The 24,780-nt window shown below is 37.2% G+C and overlaps 2 protein-coding genes across 2 annotated transcripts in view; one reads left to right on the top strand and one right to left on the bottom strand.

Moving 5' to 3' along the window:
* Nucleotides 1-480: 480 nt before the first annotated feature.
* LOC128986093 (dnaJ homolog subfamily B member 13-like) lies at nt 481-18,956 on the bottom strand. The gene is made up of 6 exons (XM_054406219.1): nt 18,586-18,956; nt 17,241-17,447; nt 12,278-12,422; nt 10,438-10,615; nt 3,220-3,391; nt 481-762 (listed from the first exon to the last, which is right to left on the bottom strand). Exons 1-6 carry the CDS (start codon nt 18,651-18,653, stop codon nt 525-527), a joined length of 1,008 nt encoding a protein of 335 aa, XP_054262194.1. The 5' UTR covers nt 18,654-18,956; the 3' UTR covers nt 481-524.
* Nucleotides 18,957-19,871: 915 nt separating this feature from the next.
* LOC128985068 (uncharacterized) overlaps nt 19,872-24,780 on the top strand; it is a 164,277-nt gene continuing 159,368 nt past the window's right edge. The window contains exon 1 of the mRNA XM_054404441.1: nt 19,872-20,036. Coding sequence (XP_054260416.1) covers nt 19,988-20,036 — 49 coding nt within the window. The 5' untranslated portion in view covers nt 19,872-19,987. The remainder of the gene's footprint in view (nt 20,037-24,780) is intronic.

Raw genomic sequence — 24,780 nt, forward strand, 5'->3', positions numbered from 1 at the left:
TATTACATTTAGGGAAGATTCTGTTGTTTTTGTGTAAAATATATGTATAGGTTTCATCTATTAGTTTTAAGTCTTTAATTTAACCATTTGCAATACCTCCTGTTATTATGATGTATAGTGACATGTAATCCAATAAATAAATGTCATGAGATATGTTTCTTGTGGACTCAAAACGTATCACTATTACTGCCTGCATTACGTATCACTACCTTATCTCGCAGCCGAGGGAGATTAAATAATTTAACAAATTTCCTAAACACATAGTGTAGCATAATCGTTAGCTACAGAGCTTCTAAGAGGGCACCACTCTGTTCACTAATGATGCTAGTAAGCGGCGAGCCAACTTGTTGTGGCATACACACCAACTAGAGAGCTATGTGCAAATACGGCCCTTCATGCTATCAAGAAATGGACAAAGAAAATAAATAGTCAGAAATCTTTAAATATATACTGTTGTGGAATAAATTACTTAAATTGATAAAAATTTAAACTAGAAATTTATTCAGAAAATATCATAACGTATGTTACAGTTCATCAGTACGCAAAGTTTTGCCTTTAGGAAACACAGGTGGTTGCAAATGGCTCGTTTCCTTGTCTTTGACTATGGCCGAAGGACGAAGAGCCTTGATAATCAAAGGTTTGCTGCTTTTAGGCACATACTTGGGGAACTCAATCTTGAATGATATTAGCAAATTTCCTCTTCTCAGTGGCTCTTGCCAATCAGGCATCCCTTCTCCTTCAACAACCTTAATGTAATCTGGGCTGAAAAACCATAGACCAGTGAGTTGAAACTTGATTTTGAGAATACAAAACAATAAATTATTACAACTAAACTATTGTATATTATTGCCTAATTTGAATAGAAAGTTTTAAATTAATTGAAATATATCACCACACATTCAAAGCAATATATCTCTCATTGTTGAGGTTATTTCACGTCCATTGTTTGTGACAATTGTAACCTAACATGTTTACGTTAGTTTAATCCTTCACACAGAGATGTTTGGCGTATTTGTAGTGCGGTGGTAGGGGTGTTTCAGGCGATGTCACCAATCATGTAAGTACTGTTCCTACATGTAACTAGGACTGCTTTCATAGTAGTGAAAGCCAGTTGAGCGAGCCATCAAGTTTTGTGGTTTTTAATAAAGCAATAAATGAAAACAATGTTTATAGATATAATACAACTATTTCATCAATTTAACTTGTCAGTTTGTCTCAGGAGAACTATCAACATCTATAGTCCTCGCCACCCTAACTTGAGGCATTGAATCCCATAGATCTTTGCTTCCCTCCGCTCAATAAGTACTGTTCCATCATGTCAGTTAATCTTGAAACATCCGATAAGCAGGAAGTCCGAGTTATATTTGGACAGTTTTCAAGGCTTTTGAAGTTTTTTCTGAATGCTTCAAAGAACCCACACAATCAACTTAGAAATCTTTGTGTAGTAGAGTAATCCATCTTTCATTTATAGCTGTAGTGTGTGGGCAACACAGGCAAAGGGTTCATAGTTACAGTACTTTTGTGTAGAGCAGTAGTGATATTGATTTTGAAGATGTAAACTCACTAACTCAATAGGTGATACAAATGTGTGTATTTTGTAAGTCAAGTAAACAATAATAAATTGAATGAAATGTAAATAAATAACCCATGTGAAATACAAATTCATGTACAGGTAGTCAGGAGTCACTACAGGTTCCATTGCCTCTTACGGCACCAACTATCTTCCCTGCAATCCCCCACTCTTCATAAACCATCTCATCTCTAGAAAAGTTATGAGGTTGTGAGCAGTATGAGAAGCTATGTCTTGGCCCATTTGATAGGTCCACATCAGTCTCAAGATTTAGGCCCTTTTTCTTGTGGGTTTGATTTGTTTAAATTTGATGTTGTTTTTTCTTGAACCCCGCCTTAAAAAAGATTTACACACAACGTGCATAGCCTATAAAGTGTTAAGGGTTGAAGTCAGTAAGAAAAAGGAAAGTGTGGCATAATTTGCCACTGTACAAGCCTCCTTCATTTGCCCCCGTCCCTTATTTGCTTGCAGCAGTCTAAGCTAAAAAACCGTTCCTAAATTTTAATTTTAAAATATTTGAATTTTACAAAAGTTTGAGATTTGATCAACTTTCCTGTTCCTCTAAGGGTTGATTATCTAAGATAGTCATCTGATTTTAGTCAATTTATTCATAGCCTACAGTTATTGTGTAAAGGAATTGCAATGAGATTAAGTTATGAATAGTTCTTTAGTTGGCTAAAAAGATTGTTGGCCATGATAACAAAACTAATAGTTACAAATAGTGATGTGTCAAAACTGAATCTCAAATCTCAAAACCATCAAAGCTTTGGAAAAGTTTTGGTTTTGAGATTTGATCACCGAGTTTCGAGATTCAAGAGTTATGAAATTGAAAACTTTGGCAGTTTTAATTTTGAAACTGGTGACATTTTTTGTGTTATTATTATTGTTAATAACACTGTTTCCACACAAACTCGTAGCAATAGAGCAAACATATCACCATCAACAGTAATAAAAAAGTAAACTGTATTCTGAACCTGAAAAGGCCTCTTAAATACTATAACTCGAATGACGTACGATTCAGTTTCATATCAATATTTCATAACACAAAGAAATATTGACTAATAAATGTAATCTAATATTCATGTTTATGTTGGTATTAGAGGTTAAATTTATTTTAATGTTGGTTGTTTATAAAAAAATATGTTGTATTCAAGTTTAAGATTATCAGACAAATATTTATGTTATGTAAGTGTCAGGAGTATATCTCTTTCAGTTTTGATTGCATACTTAACACTTTATTATTACCTGTATTTTTTGTAACCTTGACCTTTGTAACCAGCTAAGTAAAAAAGTTTCACATTTAGGTTTTAACATTTTAGATTCGGGATTCGGGATATTGATTGGTACTGTATTTAGAATCGATACATCCTTAGTGGTAATGTAAAAACTAATATGATATACAAAATAAATATCATGAAACATGTTTAGAACTATTCAACGTGAGAAAATTATTCACTTTTAATGAAAATTTAATGATGGTTAATAAATTGTAACAAAAATGACACTGTAAGTTTACTATCATCAGTAAGTCTAAAAATATCACATAGTATTAGTTTAGTGTTATTACATATTTATATTGCACACCCATTGTTTCAACTGTTGGACTCAATCCTACGTCCTCTGGTCTATAGGTGCTGCACAATACCTACCTGACGACTTGCGTAACAGGGACTTGTAGTGTTCGCTGATCAATTGTAACAACAGGCAGTGTAAACCCGACCAAAGCTTGGGTTAGACTGATGGTTGACTCCATGAGAAGATCTAGCCCATCCCTCCTGAACACAGGGTGTGGCTTGTCCACGATTGTGAATATTACATCAGCTGAAAAAAAACATTTAATCAACTAAAGTGTTTGCAAAACATAAACAGTCTGATATTGTAAAGAAAAATAAAAAGTTCTTTACTTATATTCTTTTGTAAGGAAAAACAACTAGTTTATTTCCTTACTTAATTGATCATTCCATCAAAGTAAAATCACCTCACACCTTTATGTAATACAATTTAGGTATTCCATACAGGTTTGAGTATAACAAAAAGTTGCCCCCTGGTGGGGTTTTAATGAATTTAATTTAATTTTTATTTGAACCACATACAATTACAGAGCAGTGCGCAGTGGAATTAAAGATGTTAAGTGGGCCCTGTAATTAAATATCCCAGAAGTCCGATTTATGGACCGTGAGAGGTCTGATATGTCCTCCAGAAAATATCTTCAATGATCTTAAATTTAACACTTCTTAAAATGTAATAAAATGTATACCAATACTCTGAATGCAAAATGTACTCTTGTTGAAATTCTATTAAAATATGGCAATGATTCTGTAGTACTGAAATATTAATACCAAACACTGATTAAACCAATATGTAATAATTTGTATAATAATATACAACTAGCGTACATGTTGCTCGAATTCGAGCAATTGCAATGTATTACAGGAGTTATTTCAAAACGAATAACAGTCATATTTACAATGAGTTTAAAAGAGTCAACTCAAAGATTACCGGTGTGTAACTCAGACCATGTTTATCTTCGTTATTGATAAACCTAAAGGATTCTGGCCGGTTTTCTCCTTCTCTAAATGCCTCGCTGTACAGGCAACATAGGTCATTGATAGAGGGCCAATTGAGAACAAAAAGTCGTTTTGGGGCAGTGTTAGGGCGCATTTGTAACCTAATAGTTGAGTGTGTCCAGGGTCAGGTGCCGACTGTGATGAGTTAAGCCTAATACGCGCCACTGATCTGTAGCTGCGGTCGTTATCACGATTACGCCTCCTGTCTATGTTTCGTTTTCGTCGCGTCGGAGACATTTAAAAGAAAAAAACAACAACAAATAAACAAATTATAGGTACACAAAAACACTATAAATGCACAAATTTAAGTTAGAATCATGCTAACCCGATCCGTCATAGCGACACAAAACAACCATAAATACACAAATTTAAGATAAAACCATACTAACACGATCCGTCTTGGGGGTTATGTTTACACAAACTCAAATAGTAAACAAATGTACTCAATGCGTTTCATTGAATTGAAAAATAAATAACAGCAATTAAATTATACAGCTGATCAAAATGTAAACAATTATGTTCCTCATAAGGATAACATGGGAACTTTCAAAGCCACTGGGGCAGAGCCCAAAGGACTTTTAACCCTAGCAGTGGCCAATGTTAGAAGTGGGGAATGGCCAACCCATTTTGGCGATTTTGCAGACCATTTTTTGAAAATTCGTAAAAATTCAACCGTACAAGTAAACCTAGCCAACCTCATATTCTTTCCAGGAGAATTCAAGACAAATTCCTGAATTTTAAGAGCTATTATCGAAACCCGCTCAACTAATCGCAACCCGCTGATAATTATTAATTATTTTTAATTGAAACAAAACTTTTCCAAAGAATAATATTTTATACAACATAATAAAACAGTATAACTGGTAGGTAATGCGACACCAGTTATCATCTCCCGCGATCGTGGGAATACCGGTGAGCATATCTTACAGTCTCGTCAAACCTGCAACCGGTCGCGGCAAAACAGGGTTCGCATATTTTATGATTTCAGCGACACCTAGAATCATTTCCCGCGATCGCGGCAACACCCGTGTGCATATTTTGCGGTTTCGGCAACACCGATAATCGTCTCCAGCAATCGCGGCAATACCCGTGAGCATATGTTGCGGTTTCGACGACACCGATAAACGTCTCCCGCGATCGCGGCAATACCCATGAGCATATCCTGCGGTTTCGGCGACACCGATAATCGTCTCCCGCGATCGCGGCAATACCCGTGAACATATCCTGCGGCTTTGGCGACACCGATAATCGTCTCCCGCGATCGCGGCAATACCCGTGAGCATATCCTGCGGTTTCGGCGACACCGATAATCGTCTACCGCGATCGCAGCAATACCCGCGAACCGCGAACATATCCTGCGGCTTTGGCGACACCGATAATCGTCTCCCGCGATAGCGGCAATACCCGTGAGCATATCCTGCGGTTTCGGCGACACCGATAATCGTCTCCCGCGATCGCGTCAAAACCCGCGAACCGCGAACATATCCTGCGGCTTCGGCGACACCGATAATCGTCTCCCGCGATCGCGGCAATACCCGCGAACATATCCTGCGGCTTTTGCGACACCGATAATCGTCTCCCGCGATCGCGGCAATACCCGCGAACATATCCTGCGGATTCGGCGACACCGATAATCGTCTCCCGCGATCGCGGCAATCCTCGTGAGCATATCCTGCGGTTTCGGCAACACAGATAATCGTCTCCCACGATCGCGGCAATGTAAGCATATCCTGCGGTTTCGGCGACACCGATAATCGTCTCCCACGATCGCGTCAATGTAAGCATATCCTGCGGTTTCGGCGACACCGATAATCGTCTCCCGCGATCGCGGCAATACCCGTGAGCATATCCTGCGGTTTCGGCGACACCGATAATCGTCTCCCGCGATCGCGGCAATACCCGTGAGCATATCCTGCGGTTTCGGCAACACAGATAATCGTCTCCCGCGATCGCGGCAATGTAAGCATATCCTGCGGTTTCGGCGACACCGATAATCGTCTCCCGCGATCGCGGCAATACCCGTGAGCATATCCTGCGGTTTCGGCGACACCGATAATCGTCTCCCGCGATCGCGGCAATACCCGTGAGCATATCCTGCGGTTTCGGCGACACAGATAATCGTCTCCCACGATCGCGGCAATGTAAGCATATCCTGCGGTTTCGGCGACACCGATAATCGTCTCCCGCGATCGCGTCAATGTAAGCATATCCTGCGGTTTCGGCAACACCGATAATCGTCTCCCGCGATCGCGTCAATGTAAGCATATCCTGCGGTTTCGGCGACACCGATAATCGTCTCCCACGATCGCGTCAATGTAAGCATATCCTGCGGTTTCGGCGACACCGATAATCGTCTCCCGCGATCGCGTCAATGTAAGCATATCCTGCGGTTTCGGCGACACCGATAATCGTCTCCCACGATCGCGGCAATGTAAGCATATCCTGCGGTTTCGGCGACACCGATAATCGTCTCCCACGATCGCGGCAATGTAAGCATATCCTGCGGTTTCGGCGACACCGATAATCGTCTCCCGCGATCGCGTCAATGTAAGCATATCCTGCGGTTTCGGCGACACCGATAATCGTCTCCCACGATCGCGTCAATGTAAGCATATCCTGCGGTTTCGGCGACACCGATAATCGTCTCCCGCGATCGCGTCAATGTAAGCATATCCTGCGGTTTCGGCGACACCGATAATCGTCTCCCACGATCGCGGCAATGTAAGCATATCCTGCGGTTTCGGCGACACCGATAATCGTCTCCCACGATCGCGGCAATACCCGTAAGCATATCTTGCGGTTTCGGCGTCACCCGATAATCGTCTCCCGCGATCGCGGCAATATCCACGGGCATATCCTGCGGCTTCGGCGACACCGATTATCGTTTCCGATGCTTCCAATGCTCGTTTCAATTTCGGCAACAAAAGCGGTAGTGTTTCTGTTAGCCGACGATTCCGATGACTGGGCTCCGGATTCCCGGAGGTTTGGGTGGATTCCTGGAGTTTTCCAGGACATTTTAAGGTAAGAAAAAATTCCCGGAGTTTTCCCGGTTTTCCCGAATTTCCCGGAGAGTAGACACCATGCAGACTGTAGCAGTAATGACTCACTTGTCGTCTACATGCGAGCATACAGAAATAACCCTGAGTGCAGGGCTGCCACTCTCTGAATCTAAATTTCTTCCTCTTCAAAATGATATACTATATGACTAGTAATAATAACTTTCACTGTATATAATTCGTATTTTCCATACTGTCACCAGACGACTGTTGGCCATTTGTTAGAAATTTCAAAAACAGCTGTTTTCATAAAATCGTACCGATTGTGCAATCAATATTTAGTTATAAATATCACTACCACAATGAAGATAAAATCAATGGCTATCCAGTGGTACCACCCGCAACATCCCAAGACGAAAATTACCCGAGCAGGGTAATGCCAAACAAGACGTGTTTTGCCAGTTCCCAAGTGTCGGCTGCAAAAGTCGTACCGCGCCAAAATTTCATTTGATTTCTAATCGTCGTGACATTGTTATATACCTGCTACAGGGTTTGTTTATGTAATCAAATGAAAGTTCAGAATGTGATCTTTCGAATGGTATATATATTATTCTCATCTGAGTTGATTGTAAGTGTTTTTTTACCGTTAAAAAAATTTCGGCCCATACCGTCACCAGACGACATTGGCCATTCTAAGCATCAACGTCATACCGTCACCGCCGCAGCAAACCTGCAGACTAAGCGAATTTCCACTAACCTGATTGGATTTACACTAAAATGCCTCCATAAAAATAGCACATTTATTTCCTATTTAAATAGAATTAGTTTAACAAGTACTTAGGTTTGCTGCAACAGGGAGGGTAAAAAAGATTGTTTTTATAAAATGATAACAGTTTAGTAAGAAATAAAAGTATTTTCCAAAATCGATCAAAATATGTTCATAAACAAGCAAAGTACAACAGTTGACTTATTCTCCATAAGAATAACATGGGAATTTTAAAATTACAATTTTTTTGAATTTTCTTCGTAACAATTAGGCGCATAATAACGCTTCAATATACTAAATTATTTGTTTTTTTAAGCTCTACAAAATGGTTTGAAAAGAAATTGTGAAATTTTGTGTTTTTAGGGTCAAAAATGGGAAAAACCTATTTTTACCCCATAAAACCCCCCATAAACCCCCGTTCCCATAGTCCGATCATGCTGGTTCGCGAACTCATTCAAGTTTATCCCGCCTTACACCTTCAAACCAAATTTTATCAAAATCGGACAAAAATTACTCAAGTTATCGTGCGGATGGACACACACATATATATATACTATTTAGTATAGGCTATAACTTTTTTACATACTCATGTTATTTTACATACTATTTATTAAATATATATATATATATATATATATATATATATATATAGATATATAAAAATTTGAACGAATGGTGTTTTTGGCCTCTGGGGACATCAAAATGAAAAAGTAAATCGGTCCCGGGCTTAGGTCTTACCATGAGACCTACGGTAATAGCTACTTCCCTATAGGGAAATTCGCTAAAATGTAAGGCCAGTTTGCAAATCTACGCGACACGCTCTTTCCAGTCAGACGTCAATGGATGAAGTCGGTTAATAAATGGCGGAGGAGTTCAACCGACAAAGTTTCATGTAGCGTATTAATTATATAGATTGACCAATATTGTATTTTATTGCAATTGTTCGGTTAAGCTGATTACCTTGACAAAGACCAACACAGGAGAATTAATAAAATTGTTGAAAGAATAAGCTTTGTTTATTGTAACTGAAATATCTACAAATGTTACAAATCTCAATGATAATCTAAGGTTTTTGCTCTATTGACACTTCTGTTAAACAAAGGGAGAGTATTGATTGTGATTTTCTGACCTTCTTTTGTTTTCTGAGATACTAATAGCAGTGCCTCGGGAACCTAGGTTTGATTTATTTAGTCTATTTTTAGGCTATCAGGCTTCCCAAATTAGTGTATTTATTAACAACTGGCCAGTTGACTTTAGTATGCAAAAGGGGCTATTCGTAGTTCTGTGTATAACACACTTTATTGCTCAGTGGCAAAACGCGAATTTCCTAGCTACGAATTGAGATATTAATAAATTCGTCCTACACCAGCGACAAAACGCGACTTTACATGTTGACTACGCGAGTACTGAACCACGAGTGAGGACGACGAGACGCTTTGCAGACGACGCGGTTCCCAACGATCTTCGTATCCTTCCGCGTTACGTCATGGTTGGACTGACTTGTCCATTGCCTGTCGCGGATTTTAAATCTTTTGATTTAAAAATCGGCACAATATCCAACTGAATCTCTAGTCAAGGGTGTAGCATAGAGCAAAAGGGCATAGGTTTTTAGGATTTTTTTGAGAGGATAGCAGGCTTACCTGAATGGGATAGAGTCCAAACTGGCACAGGAAACTATATAGGCCTACACAAAACATTAGAATATTTCACTGTCACTGACAGCATTTTCAACTAAGGAAGAGAGAGTTTTCTAAATGTCCAAAATGGTGGCCAGTGAGTTGTTGAGTCAGTGTTGCCAATAGCATGAATTCAAAAACCCCCGCCGCAGCAAACCTGCTGACTAAGTCACCAACCTAAAGATGAGTGAGCGTAGCAAACGAACTTCAACCAGGACGTGATTGAGCCATGCGAACGAGATCATCTTGAAAATTAAGAAGTTAAACGGGGCAAAGCCCGCGGGTTACAGCTAGTTAGGTATATGTAAAGTTCCCTTTAGAAAGCAATTACGAACTTAAAGGACAATTTTTATAGAAAAAAATGGATAGTTTTGCGCAAGGTTTCTTGTCATGACGAACATTTTAAGTATACGGTTTATGGGGGTGTGACTTGTAGTTTTCTCAAAGGTTCATGGGTACTTTTTGGGATTTATGTATGGATATTTCTATTAATACTAATTACAGTAACCCTACATATGAACAATATCCAATAAAATATATATATGTATATACATTTATAAAAATTTGAACAAAATGTGTTTTTGGCCTCAAGGCACTTTAAAATGAAAAAGTATGTCGGTCCCGAATCCAGGTCTTACCATGCCACCTACAGTAATAGCTACTTCCGTATAGAGAAATTCTCTAAAGACTACGGGAGGAAATACAATTTTAGACTGTAGCATACTGTCTGTCATCCCACTTGGACAGACAGATGCAAGCCAACGTCTTCCTCTAAACAATTACACAAATGTGTATATTAAAACTTTACTAATACCAACATAAAATGCTAAAATCTTTTATTGAATTCACGTTAAAAATATACCTGGAATTATTGTATGCCCTTGGTCCCCGACCTCAGGGAAATCAAACCGAGACCCAACAGGCAGACCTCGTCTAATAGGGATCGTTAGAATCTTCTCTTCTGGATAAGTAATCTGCTCAGAGTCGTCCTCAAACACATTCCTCAATATTTTCATCTTCTTCACTCCCCCATGAAACACCTATGGGTTATAAAAACTATCTTACGTCAAACATGTTACAAATCATCACTAATCAATAGCACACTTACAAATGGCATTAAGCACTAGAATTGGCCCTAATACCTTCAACCGTCAGATTTTAAGGCTAGCACTATAACCACTTTGCTACTTAGATTAGAAGTATATTTCAGTTTTTGAACAATTAAATTTATGAAAAATAAATAGAAAACAGGACAAACAGTTAAATTTAAAAACAGACGGCTTTAAGTGAACCTCATTTAATTGAGGCTGTGACTGCTAAAGGGGCCTGAGTCGAGATGGGCCCTTATAGATTAGATTTGCTATCTTGCTTCTTTTTGTCTTCTAGTATAATCTTTAATCACTTGGAATGGTGTATTTAAGTTTGTTTGGTTGGTATGACTCTGAAAGCCATCTGGAGTCACTAGGCCCTTTTAGCATGGATGAGAGCCAATGCTGACAACAGCCAAACATAACCTAACTTAGGCCTTTTGTGTCAAACTTTAGGACAGGCCCTATGAGAGGAGAATCGCTATTTTTCTTCCTCGTGTCTTTTAGTATAATCTAATAATTTTGAATGGTGTATTTTTTGTTTTTTTCGTATGACACTTCAAGTCAGCTGGTGTCACCAGTCCCTTTAAACATAGACGACTGCCAACGCAGATACAGCCAAACATAATACTCTAAACTTTAACAGCGATTATCTCAAAACACCAGTTACTACCAGTACTCTTGCAATGACGGCAAACCAGTCGAGCACTTAAGTAGAATAGTTTTACATTTTGTCTTCTACATAACACAAATCAGAAGCAGTCTCTAAAGAAGAAATACCCCCGCCGCAGCAAACCTGCCGACTAAGCGAATTTCCATTTGTCTGAATTGATTTTCAGTTAAATATATTTTAATAACATTAGGTTTAACGAGTACCTAGGTTTGCTGTTACAAGGAAACTAATAAAGTGTGTTTTTGAGTAAAATATTGATAGCTTAGTACAAAATAAATAAATTTGCCAAGTTTGATCAAAATATATCCATAAACAAGCGAACTACAACATTTGACAATATTCTCCATAAGAATAACATGGGAATTTTAAATTTACAATTTTTTTAATTTTCTCCGTTACTAATAATCGAACAAAAATACTTTTATATACTAAATTATTTGTTTTTTAAGCTCTTTAAAAAGGTCTAAAGAGAAATCGGGAAATTTTGTGTTTTGAGGGTCAAAAGTGAGGAAAACCAATTTTTACCCCATAAAACCCCCGTTCCCATGGTCCGATTTTGCTGGTTCGCGAACTTATTCAAGTTTATCCCGCTTTACACCTTTAAACCAAATTTCATCAAAATCGGACAAAAATTACTCAAGTTATCGCGTTCACGGACGTATATATATATATAAGTCTATATATATATACATATATAAAAATTTGAACGAATGGTGTTTTTGGCCTCTGGGGACATCAAAATGAAAAAGTAAATCGGTCCCGGGTGTAGGTCTTACCGTGCCACCTACGGTAATAGCTACTTCCCTATAGGGAAATTCGCTAATAAGGGAAGTAGATTGTTTTACCAATAATGACTTGAGGAATAACAAAAAATGTTAAATACTAAACTTACACTACATAAGTACCCAAAGAATATATGCAACAATTTTTCCGGATCTTACTTCTTCTAATGTGAGAGCTAGAGAACGTTCCAAAGGAGGCTCCTTTTCTCTGATGCCTTGACCGAGTGGAAAAGCGAAAAGTTCTTCTGGGCTGAACCGTTTCTGCACCAGGTCAACATATGGATTAGATGTGCCGAAAAAATCTCTGCAGGAGCATTAGTTAGTTTTATGTATTAAATAAGTGTTCTTCTCAATAAATTGTAATATAGCCTAAATACCCCCACCGCAGCAAACCTGCAGACTAAGCGAATTTTCATTTGCCTGATTTGATTTTCAATTAAATCCATTTCAATAACATAGGTTTAACAAGAAGTACCTAGGTTTGCTGCTACAGCGAGGGTAATAAAGTGTTTTTTTTTCTAAAATATTAATAGCTTAGAAAAATAATTGAATTTGCAAAGTTTGATCAAAATATCTCTATAAGCAAACTACAACATTTTACAATATTATTTATAACAATAACATGGGAATCTGAAAATTTACAAATTTTGAATTTTTTCCGTAACCAGCAACCATACAAAAACACTTTGATATACTAAATCGTTTGTTTTATTAAGCTCTTTAATTGGTCTAGAGATAAATTGGGAAATTTTGTTTTTGAGGATTAAAAATTTTAAAAACCATTTTTACCCCATAACCCCCCCCCCCCCCTCATAAAACCCCGTTCCAATGGTCCGATTATGCTGGTTCGCAAACTCATTCAAATTTATTACCTACGCCTTAAACCTTCAAACCAAATTTCATCAAAATCGGACAAAAATTATTCAAGTTATCGTGCTCACGGACACATCTCTCTCTCTCTCTCTGGCATATGATACAGGTTGGCTGGTCCAGTGTTACAAAATTGGTTTGGTGTAAGTACAAAGTAAATGAAGTGTGATGATGCATATAAGAGGTAATATACCCTCCTTTAGGCTAGGGGTGAAATATCTACCTCGGGTTTGCGTCATTGGATTTATTTTGACAAACCCTTCAAAATGAGGGCAGGGCCGATTTACCGAATAGGCAAGGTAGGCACGTGCCTAGGGCGCGAGGCAATTGGCTTTTTTGGGGGGCGCCAAAAAATTGGAAAAAAAGAAAAAAAATTGTGGCTGTTTTTGCATGCGATCGCGGTAAACTGATAATCCCTTGCGGCCGTGAAGACACCTTAACAGTCTCCTACAATTGCGGCAAGATGTTAATTATTTACCGCGGTTGTATATACGTCATCATCGTCCGTCTCCCGCGATCGCGTCAAAGTTCTGACTATTTCCAGCGGATGTGTGGACATATTTATCGTCTTCCTTGATCGCGGCAATATATGAACACATCCCGCGGTCGTGATGAGATTATCACCGTCTACCGCGAATGAGGCAAAATTGTAATCTTTTCCCGGGGTCGTGTGGACATTATCATCTTCTTGCGTGATCACGATAAAATTCTGATAATCCCTCACAGCCGTGAAGACATCATCGCCTCCCGTGGTCGTGAGGCATTGTCATCCTCTCCCGCCATTGCGGCAAATGGTAATCATCTCCCGCGGTTGTTTGGAGATCATCATCGTCTTTCACGAATGAGGCAAATTTCTGATCTTTCCCGTGGTTGAGTGGACATTATCATCGTCTTACGCGATTGCGGTAAAATTCTGATCATCCCTCGCAGCCGTGTAGAGTAGACATTATTATTGTAACTCCCGCGATCCTGTAGACATCGCAATCGTCCCCCGCTGTCGTGAAGACATCATATAATCGTCTCCCTCGGTCGTGAAGACATCGTAATCGTCTCCCGCGATCGTGAAGACATCGAAATCGTCTCCGCGCGATCGTGAAGACATCGTAATCGTCTCCCACTGTCGTGAAGACATCGTAATTGTCTCCCGCGATTATGGCAAAATTTTAATAATATCCCGCAGTTATGTGGATATCATTATCGTCTTCCGCGATCGTGGCAAATTTCTGACTGTTTTCCGTGGTTGTGTGGACCATGATCATATCCCGCGGTCATTTAGTCATTATCATAGTCTCGCGCGATCGCGGTAAAATCATGATCATATCCCATGGTCGTTTAGACATTATCATCGTATCATGTGATCGCGGCAATATTCTGATTATCCTTCGCGGCTCTGTGGATCTCATTATCGTATTGCGCGATCGCGGTAAAATCATGATCATATCCCGCGGTCGTTTGGATATTATTATCATCTCATGCGATCGCGGCAAAGTTCTGATCATCCCTCGAGGCCTTGTGGAGACATATTATCGCCTCCCGTCTCCCGTGGTCACGGAAACGTCACTGTTGTAAATTGAAAATTCCAGGTAGAAATAGAAAATTAACACATAATTCCTGGTTCAAAAAAATTCACGCTTAGTTCCCGGATTTCCCGGTTGGTGGTCACCCTGTTATATATTGCAAAGGGGTGCTACTATTAGTTGTGCCTAGGGCGCTGACATCGTCAAAAACGGGCCTGAATGAGGGGTCATTTAATAGGAATTGTTTTTAGCGAATTTCCCATATAGGGAATAAGCTATTACCGTAGTACTCACGGTAAGACCTGGACCCGGGACCGATTTTTTTTTCCGTTTTGAGGTCCCTAAAGGCCAAAAACACCATCCGTTCAAATTCATATATATATATATATTTATATATAGGCTATATTTATATATATATTTATATATATATGTGTCCGTTAGCGTGATAACTCGAGCAAAAATGATCCGATTTTGATGAAATTTGGTACAAACGTGTAAACCTACGTTTATTCGAACGAGTTCGCAAACCAGCATGATCGGACCATGGGAACGGGGGTTTATGGGGGCTTTTATGGGGTAAAAATGGGTTTTTCCCATTTTTGACCTAAAAAACATAAAATTTTGCAATTTCTTTCCAAACTATTTTGTAGAGCTTAACCCTCCAAGTGTCCATAGTTTAGGCCTTAATGTCCACCTATTTTTGGCGCATTTGCAAGGTTTTATTAAAACGGATCTGAGAAGCTTAAAACAATGTTATTCTAATGTTCTATATACCATTTTGTTTGGAAAATCATGGGCTTCAATATCATAAATAAAACATAAGGAATATTTGTTTCAAACAAATTTTTTAGGTAAAAACAAAAATTATTTTGGAAAAATTGAAAAAAAAAATAAGTTCGCGCTCAATGAAATTGTATAAATTATAGGCCTATAAATATTTGAAAATAGCCACTTTGTTCTAAATTTAATGAGGATTACAAATATATAATCATATAGTGAGGTAAGTTATCAAATAAATAAGTTATGAGTGAAAAACGGATTTCAGTACATAGCGTTTAGCTAAGAATGCATAGCCTAACCATAGCTAGGAATCTGGCTGATAATTTACATCAATATCACTACCTACTTCTTCAGGATCATCAACCAGCCCTTCAAAATCACTTAAATCTTCTTATAATGCACCACGTATATCACTACTTTTGATTTTTAACACTAAAACAATGATAAACGTAATAAAACACATCAGTCATCGGTCCGAGGATAAAGCCCCGTTCACACGGGGCGAGTTTACAAGCTACACGCCAGCGTGTAAGGAGCCGGCGAGTTGACGAGTGCGCTTGTATTCGTTCACACGGAGCTTGTCTACTCGCCAACTCGCAGACGTGTAGAAAGACGCCGGCGAGTGCGCTTGTAGTCGTTCACACGACGCTTTTTCCACTCGCTCAGTAGCTGGCTTGAACCAAATCCTCCAACATCTTTGAGTAACAAGCGCACAAGCACAAGCAACTGTGTTCACACTGGGCTACTTTACGTAAAGTAGCGGCAGCGTCAACTTTTTCCAGAGCTTTTTTACAAGCAGCTTTTGAGCGAGTACGTCGTTCACACTGAGCTATTTTACTAGCTGCGTGTAAAAAAGCCGGCGTGTAGCTTGTAAACTCGCCCCGTGTGAACGGGGCTTAACCAAGCTGTTTACGAATACGCACGTCAGCTGTCTGCTTCTGCTACAATTACGATCGGCTCGGAGAACATACAGCGCTGAGACAGACCTCTGGAGAAAGCTTAGAATATAACGGAAAGAACGATACCTAACTCGATCCAGTTCAATCCGATTCAGTCAGTCATAGAGCCTTCGCCGTAAACGATGTTCGTGCGTCGAAAAATCGATGCGTGACACTACACAAAGTGTGTAGCGCGTCGATTTTTCGACGATGGACGCTCGGAGGGTTAAAAAAACAAATTATTTAGTATATTGAAGCGTTATAATGTGCCTAATGGTTACAGAGAAAATTCAAAAAAATTGTAAATTTAAAATTCCCATGTTATTCTTATGGAGAATAAGTAAACTGTTGTAGTTTGCTTGTTTATAAACATATTTTGCCCAAATTTGGAAAATGTTTTTATTTCTTACTAACTATTACCATTTTACATAAAAAACACTTTTACCCTCCCTGTGGCAGCAAACCTATGTGTAAAACTGATTCTATTTAAATAGGGAATACATGTGATATTTTTAAGGAGACATTTTAGTGTAAATCCATTCAGGGAAATGGAAATTCGCTTAGTCTGCAGGTTTGCTGCGGCGGGGGTATTTTTTTTGTTTTTTTTTTAATAAGTCACCACCACCCCCTACCCTATTACGGGGGTATGAAAAATATTTTTGATGGAAAAAATGTGGAACTTTTGTGAACAATCAATAGGTACCACAAATGGAATATTGTTATCAATTTCGTTTTTAAAAATTCAGATTTGTTTTGTTAGGTAGGTACCTACTTAATTTACACACTGTATATATACACTCAATCTGCCACACAGAAAAACAGCTGCAACGGGAAAAAATTGATCATAGATGTTGGACAAAATTAAGATATTTTCTATATCGGAGAATGTCAATTTGTACATTTAGCCTAACCTAAAATGTACAAAAATGTAATGTAAAAATGTACAATGTAGTCTTTGAATTTGTACAGTTATCTAACTTAAATGTATGTAAATAGGCTAGGCCTATCGACTTTTACCTGAATGTTCGTAAAGCGTCGCCATGATAGACATAGGGTAAAATAAATCCATCAGAGGTTGGAACACCTTTCTTCAACCCTTCTTCTCCGTACTGATCGTACAAAGCTCTGCGACAAGGCTCACTAAGGACGTCGTACGCCTCAGAGATAAGTACAAACTCGTCTGATTTTCCAACCTGGTGGTAATTGATCGCCAACCTCCTGTAACTTGAGTTTCAAAACAATATTAGCCTAATCACATTGAAATGTTTTATGATTTTGAGACACGCATTGAATAAGTTACCAAACTTAAAGATTTGATGAGTTTATAAGTTCAAAACCACCCATTACTGAAACCTTTTACTTACCGGTAGGTTATCTTCTTGTGGTTGTAGTTGTTGTAATAACAACTGCAGTATTATTGTAATTGATTTTATCCCTAAGTTAATCTAGGCTAGGCCTACTGTACTAATCTACAAAATAAGCTTATAGGTGAATCAGTGGCTTAAACTTAGTAGGTAGGCCTAGCGTCAAGGATCTCAGGTTTAAGGCAGCGATGTCGTGGGTTCAGATCCTGGTTACTGCCGCTACTTTACAGGTACCTATCAGTATACAGTTCACCCTTGTACTTTACCGGCTCACCCCTTGTTTTGCTGGATATGCACAGGTCCATAGCCTGAACTTATGTGGAGCCTAACTTTTTTAAATGCTTTGTGTCTTAAGTTATTCATTAAAGTAAGTTAGGCCTAGGCTAAGTTAAATGAAGCCTAATTTCACTTATTTACTTTGATGGTAGGCCTAGGCCTATTATTTAATTAGGTAGCCTACCAATATAACTTAAGTTATAAGAAGTAGACCAAGAGGGAACATAACTTAAACCTAGGCCTACTCAAAATTATTCGTCTTATAAGCTCTAAATTTTAGTAGATTATTATGAAGTCCAACCAAAATCCTTAGTATAATACCCTACCTATATATAAGTTAAGGTATTTTATTATTTATCTCAACATCCATGGTTTGGGTTGGCATACCAATATGACCCAACACCAACTACTCTGGTCGGATTTCATAAAGTAAATCATAAAACAAAACTAGGACTAGGGCCTAGGCCTAACTCGACTCACCCATTTTTATGACACACACTCACACAGTGACACACACACTCGCCAATTAATTAATTATTAATTGATGCGACATGCGATGCAGAAGCTAGCAGACGAAGACGTAGATAGATACTGTAACTGTATTGATTAGTAGGAAATATACTAGACCTAGGATAGTTATTTGTAGTAGACCGAAACGTAAAAAATAGTAATGCAACAAAAAGCTTATCCAGCAACCTAGATATATAATAATATTTACTCACGCTTGTTTAATGTCAAGGTCTTCGCAATTTCTCGTTAATTCTAATATGCCATAGTAGTCAAGCCCCATTATATAAAAGAACTCACGTTATGTAGACACGAAAATAAGTTAGTGTGTCAAAGAAATCTTCATATAATCAGCGCGCTGTTGTTCAAAGCACACCTATTTATTTTGATTTTGTTTACAAGGGGTGGCAAACATGTTTTCCTGTAGCTTAAATGTTTTCTTCACTTCCTATCTCAATTCGTATTGGCGCATAAATAATTTCATTAGTTCGGTAGACAAATTACCCAAAGTTGGTTAGGTGTATTTTTATTATCATTACGTTAGAAATAAATAAAAGCAACAATAAAATTAATGTTCTCAAAAACAACAATAAACCACAAATTTATAATCACAACTACCAACACAGCTGGTAAGTTAGATTACACCTAACCTTTATGCATCCCATAAAATCCTCTCATCCTCTCAAGCTCCTTCACAACAGCAAGTCAGGGACTAAGTTTAGAGTAATCAAAAAGAGAGAACGTTTTGGCACAATTTTGTATTTGAAACACCCTACCGTAATAAACTAATTACTTAGTTTTAGTTCTTTCACTGTACATTTGTTAATAAGATATATCAGGGAAATACAAAAATAATACACAATTAACTTATCGAATTAAGTTACTATTAAAGAAAGCATAAGTTAGGCCTTGCCTAACTTAGTAACTGGTTGGCACCTAAGCCTAAAATAGTAACAACGACATAACTGAGTTGGTCTTAGTACAATCGTCATGCATACTTATTATTTGCTTCAATTGCGTCGCTGGTATTAATTATGGGAAATCCAAAGATCTTTGCTTAAGTTACCAATAATCAATAACTTATGGTTGACCTAAATAACTTAAAACTTAATAATCTTAATCAGTTTCAAAGTGATTAAGCTACCTAGCTTTCTTAACTTAAAATAGGCCTACTACTTAATGATGTTTATGAAACATATTGAGCTAGCGAATATTTGCGCTAAACGTTCATGGGGAGTTTTGAAAATTGGCATAAGTTAACTTAGGCGTAATTTTTTTGTATCAAAGTATCATAACTTGAAAGAAACGGACGAACTAAAAATGACGTAGGTTATGACGTAGCCTACAAGAAAAAATCAAATAACCCTAGGATACTGGTACTTTTTAAATATTTACATTTTGTTGTCTAAGTTACCATCTGATCGTTTTGTCTATTAGTTAAGTTAGATCTCTGTTTAAAAATAATTTAAGATTTACAGTTTTCTTTTATTTAGTTAGGAATAGGGAATAATTTTATTCGTTTATTTCAGTGATTTAAACGTGTGATCAAACTACACTTAAAAAGTATCATTGAGCCAAGTTCGTGTTGAAAATCCCCGTGGACATTATAGGGTCATAATGTACAACAATCCCAATTTTATTGATTGTAATCGTCTCTCCATTCTTGGTAAGCCAGCGTTTTCATTGTTACTAAACATTGTTAACTTAAATTATATTTTATTGACAATGCTTAAGTTTAAAAACAGATATTTGTTATTATAAACTCATTATTGCCATATCAAGTCATGTATATTTAAATTATTGCATGGGCTGGCATAGTTGGAGACGTAACTCCAAAACCACTTAGTGTACATTATGAGCCTAGGCTATACTGGTGCATCATCTTTTCTAATTGAAACCTAGCCTAATCCTATTTCTTTATGAGTCCAACAGTCAACATGAACATTGACATTATAGCTTAATTTGTTTTGAAAACATTACCTCGATTTTAAAATTAAGTATACGTCTATTCGATGTTCACTGTCTACGTAACTTATGTGTGTCGTCTAGTTTTTGCACAACACGAGGGCGGATAGGCAAGCTCCAGCGCCCCTAAAACCGGTCCATGTGCATCCAGTTGTGACTAGAGAGTAAAGCAAAGCCCAAGACAAGACTGGTCCCTATGACAAATTCAGTAGGACTACTTTTCATCACAGGTCAAAACTTTCCTTATGAACACAAACATTATGTATAAAACTGTTCAATAAAAATATCTTTAAAATTCTACAACATAAACTTAGCCCGACATATGCTAATTGGATGACGCATTTTTTATTGACGTGAACTACAACTAACTTAATACGATCAAGTCAAGTTTACACGTTAAATGGGACGTTTCCATTCTAACATAGTAATAGGCCTACTTATGATGCATAATTTACTCGATAGGTACTTTAAGTAGGTAAATAATACTAACATAAGTTATCGTAGGACTACTTCAAGAATAGTCGAGTTGTGGAATGAGACACATGAGCTAATCCTACAAAATAAGTTATTGAATCAAAACAACGAGTGTCCCTATATCTATCTATCCCTATATCTAGTCAAAAACCGACGCTTATAGTGACACTCAAGGCAAACAACAAAAGGCGATGGACGGTATGAAAGAATACTTCCGCCACAACAGTAAACCTACAGACTTAGCAGATTTCCATTTGCCTGATTGGATTTTCAATATAATCTATTACACATAGGTAAAAACATAAGATTATGACATTAGGTTTACAGTAGCAATTTTTCCGCTACATGGAGAGTAATAAAGCTTGATTTTTAGTAAAATATTAACTTAATAGCATAGTATAAAATGAATAAATTTGCAAATTTTGATCAAACTATATCCATAAACAAACAAACTACAACAGTTTACTTATTTTCCATAAGAATAAAAAAGAAATTTTAAATTTACAACTTATTCCTCCGTGACTAATAACGGTAAATAACACTTCAATAATACTAAATCATTTGATTTTGAGCTCTTTAAAATGATTTATAGATACATTTGGGAAATGTTATATTTTGCGGGTCAAAATAAAAATAAAACATTTTTACCATATAAAACCCTTCTATAAAACCCCGTATCCATGTTCCGCCCATGCTGGTTCGCGAATTCATCCAAGTTTACGCCTACATCTTCAAGCCAAATTTCATTAAAATTGGACACACATTTTTCAAGTTATCACGCCCTTAAGGACATAAGTTGAAAATAATATTAAAACAAACCAAGGCAGAAATTTGGTTCGGATTCCTCTATAAACTGTAGGTCCCTTAGTTGCCATTAGCTGTATGGGCTATTAATTAACAGCTATTTCTAAGGATATGTCGGCCTTAGGCCCTGTACACATGAGGGCGGCAGCCGCCGCGGTGGCTGCAACGGTGACCGCCTAGGACCGTACACATGGCAGCGGTTGGATCCGCGGTTACGCTGCGGTTGCGGTGCGAATTGACCGTCGCTCGACAGCCAGTACTGTATTTGCCCAAGACTACAAGATCGCGCCACTCATCCCAAACTGATCTCCATTCATACTTTGCTTAAAATACCTACTTTGTATGTTCGCCATTTCATTGAAAAGTATTAAAGTATTAATCATTTATACAAATTTGAACTAATAGTGTTTTTGGCCTCTAGGGACTAGATTTTACGTGCCCTGCAAATAGTTTGTAAAATTGACGGTTTTCATGGAATTTGGCATCAATTTTTGAAGGCCACCACTTTTAAACGGCACAAGAGGTTTTATTCATATTTTGCGCAAAAGTAGTGGTTAATAAGATAAACAATTTTACAGAATTTCAACGCTGTAGTTTAAGAAGTTAAAGAGTATTAAATGTTTTTTGTAAAAATCACATACAGACAGATAGGCCGAAATCTGAATGAGATAGGACTCAATGTGAATGTGACCTACATTACTACATTTGTTTGTTGTTTCTTTTGACATGCTGAATAACATTACAAAGTTTGTTCATATGGCTGCAAGACATATACTGTAATATGGCAGATCCTTGTATTCTGTATACATTAAGCTAAAAAGGTGGTTGGCTAATCCAGGAGACCTAATTTGGTGAAACTATTATCCGAGCATCTCATGCTAGTCAGTAACAAATCTACAAGGCAAGGCACACTAAACTTCATTCTTTACTCACTCCTCACTCTTCACAAATAGGCATATTTGCATTAAAATACGAACCAACTGCGAGTGCCACCCCCTCTAACTTGGCAATAATAAAAACTCAAAATTTAAAATTGTGTTCTCGAATATATACGTATTCACACACTCGATTTATTACGTATTTAAAATGGGAGTATTTCATTTGGTCCAAAATCGTTTGGTCCAACACTCTAATAAGAGTTCGTTTGGTCCAACAGTATGAACTATTGCGTCCCTCACATTGAAGGCGTTCAAATAATCGCCGTCACGTCGTCAACCCAACCGCCTGCCTTCCTATTTGTTGTTTAGTGTTATGTTTCTAAATAATAATTTATATGTTTGCATTTATATACACGTGCATATACATATATTTATTTATATATAATGTGCTTTTGTCCTGTTTACTTTTTATCTCCATTCAATCCTAAAACAACACGTTTTAATTCCCTAGATTTGTGGATAAACATTGAATTTGCTTTGAGTTTGCATTTAATGTTAAACAGATGGTTTATTTAATTGATCTATATTTTAAACTAGCAGAGTACCTGTCCTTCGTACGGGGTTGGCATATAAGTATGAATGCTTATTGCAGTTATAGGCCTACTCAAGCTTTGCATTTGCAGTGGGGGAGGACACAGTTTGATAAAATTTGATTCTTTAAACTTATGGCACAGTATACTATAGTATGACACATATACCATAGCCATATAGTTCTACCACTTCACCTAAACAATATAGAAAAATAAATTAATAACGCTCTCAAGATATCTTAAATTATTCATGAAATTTAAAACATAAACATAACTGAGTTCAAATTAGCTGTCAACAAAAAGAATAATGCTACACCCTGTTGGTAAATCTCATAACTTTTTTATGCTTTTGCATGTAATAGAACAAACTTTTTTAGTTGAACCAGCTGACTAAATTCTTTAATTCCCTTTAAATATGAATACTCATAAGGTTAACATGGTGAACTACAGAGCCACTGGGGCGGAGCCCGAAAGGATTTTTGAGATAAGAATATGCCTATGTGTTAATCGGGAATGTGAGAGATCATGCCAAATTTCAGACCAATCCGTCCAGTAGTTAATGCGTGATTGAACTTCAAACAAACAAACACACAAACTTTCACATTTATATTAGTAAAATTCAATCTATGTTTGTGTGTGTTTGTCATGGTATTTGTAACAATCATGTAGTTAATAATACAAACATATAAAGTGAATTTCTCAGTGAAGATATATCCTATTTTGTAAAACTTCCTAAAATGTTATGTTTACCCCCATGAGAACCAAGGATAAATTATTGAAAAGAAAAGAATTTGTATTTGTTGTGGCTTATTGTCAATGGTGTTATCTTAACCATTAACTCTATCTATATATGTAATAGAGGAGGTATTGTATTTATTTATGTATGTATGTATGTATGTACCCTATTGACTCCAAAAGCCAAGTTAGTGTTAAGTTTGGTATGTTTATAATCGCAGTATTATAATCTATGAAAGGGATGGTAATTCCTTAACATTGTTATCCTTTGTTCTATACCCACAAAATGTAACATAAATCGTGAAAACAAATTGTGCGTGCTATCTCAGATATACAAATGCCTTGCAATTTGTCATAAACCGACCACATCACTTTCACTAAAAGAAGGAATGCCAATAATACTAATGTGAAACTTAGGTCCACCCAAGCTGTGCAACGGAACCAGACTGACTATAAAAAAACATGGACGGAACAATCAAGTGATCAGTTTGAAGTAGATAGTCCCAAGAATACCAACGATATCATCTAGTCAAAAGTAGTCAAAAAGGCAGACACCAACCAGTACAAAATAGATGTAGCATAATGCAATAAGAAATCATTAAAAGAGTTACTGTAATATTAAGATTATACAATTATTCGTAATGGAACGTTATATTGCTAAACATGGCATTATACAGAAGGACATCAATTTTAACATAAGAAAATAAGATCCTTAGCCTATATATAATTCTGTAAGACCAAATTTTTACCAGGAAATTGTGGACATCCAGGAAATATGAGTAGGCTAATTAATGTAATTTTCATGTTCTATTTTTAACTTTTGATTAAGAATTATAGACAACGATGGAGGATCAATAGTAAACACTCCATTGTACATAGATATAACAATAAAAATTAAGGTGTATGATAAACGTTGGTCCACTGAATTTCTATACACTCTGTATATTAGAAGGTTGCCAAATCT

Source organism: Macrosteles quadrilineatus, unplaced genomic scaffold (assembly GCF_028750875.1).
Source record: "Macrosteles quadrilineatus isolate MER2022 unplaced genomic scaffold, UCM_ALF_1.0 Scaffold_2__2_contigs__length_208266976, whole genome shotgun sequence".
In the NCBI taxonomy this organism is placed as follows: Eukaryota; Metazoa; Arthropoda; class Insecta; order Hemiptera; family Cicadellidae; genus Macrosteles; species Macrosteles quadrilineatus.

What these genes read in the sequence shown, in the direction of transcription:
- LOC128986093 (XM_054406219.1), bottom strand. Translation starts at nt 18,653, where the DNA reads ATGGGGCTTGACTACTATGGCATATTAGAATTAACGAGAAATTGCGAA. An exon ending in GACCTTGACATTAAACAAGC is followed by an intron (nt 17,448 to 18,585) that starts GTGAGTAAATAT and finishes TTGAAACTCAAG; the next exon opens with TTACAGGAGGTTGGCGATCA. An exon ending in CCTGTTACGCAAGTCGTCAG is followed by an intron (nt 763 to 3,219) that starts GTAGGTATTGTG and finishes ATGGTTTTTCAG; the next exon opens with CCCAGATTACATTAAGGTTG.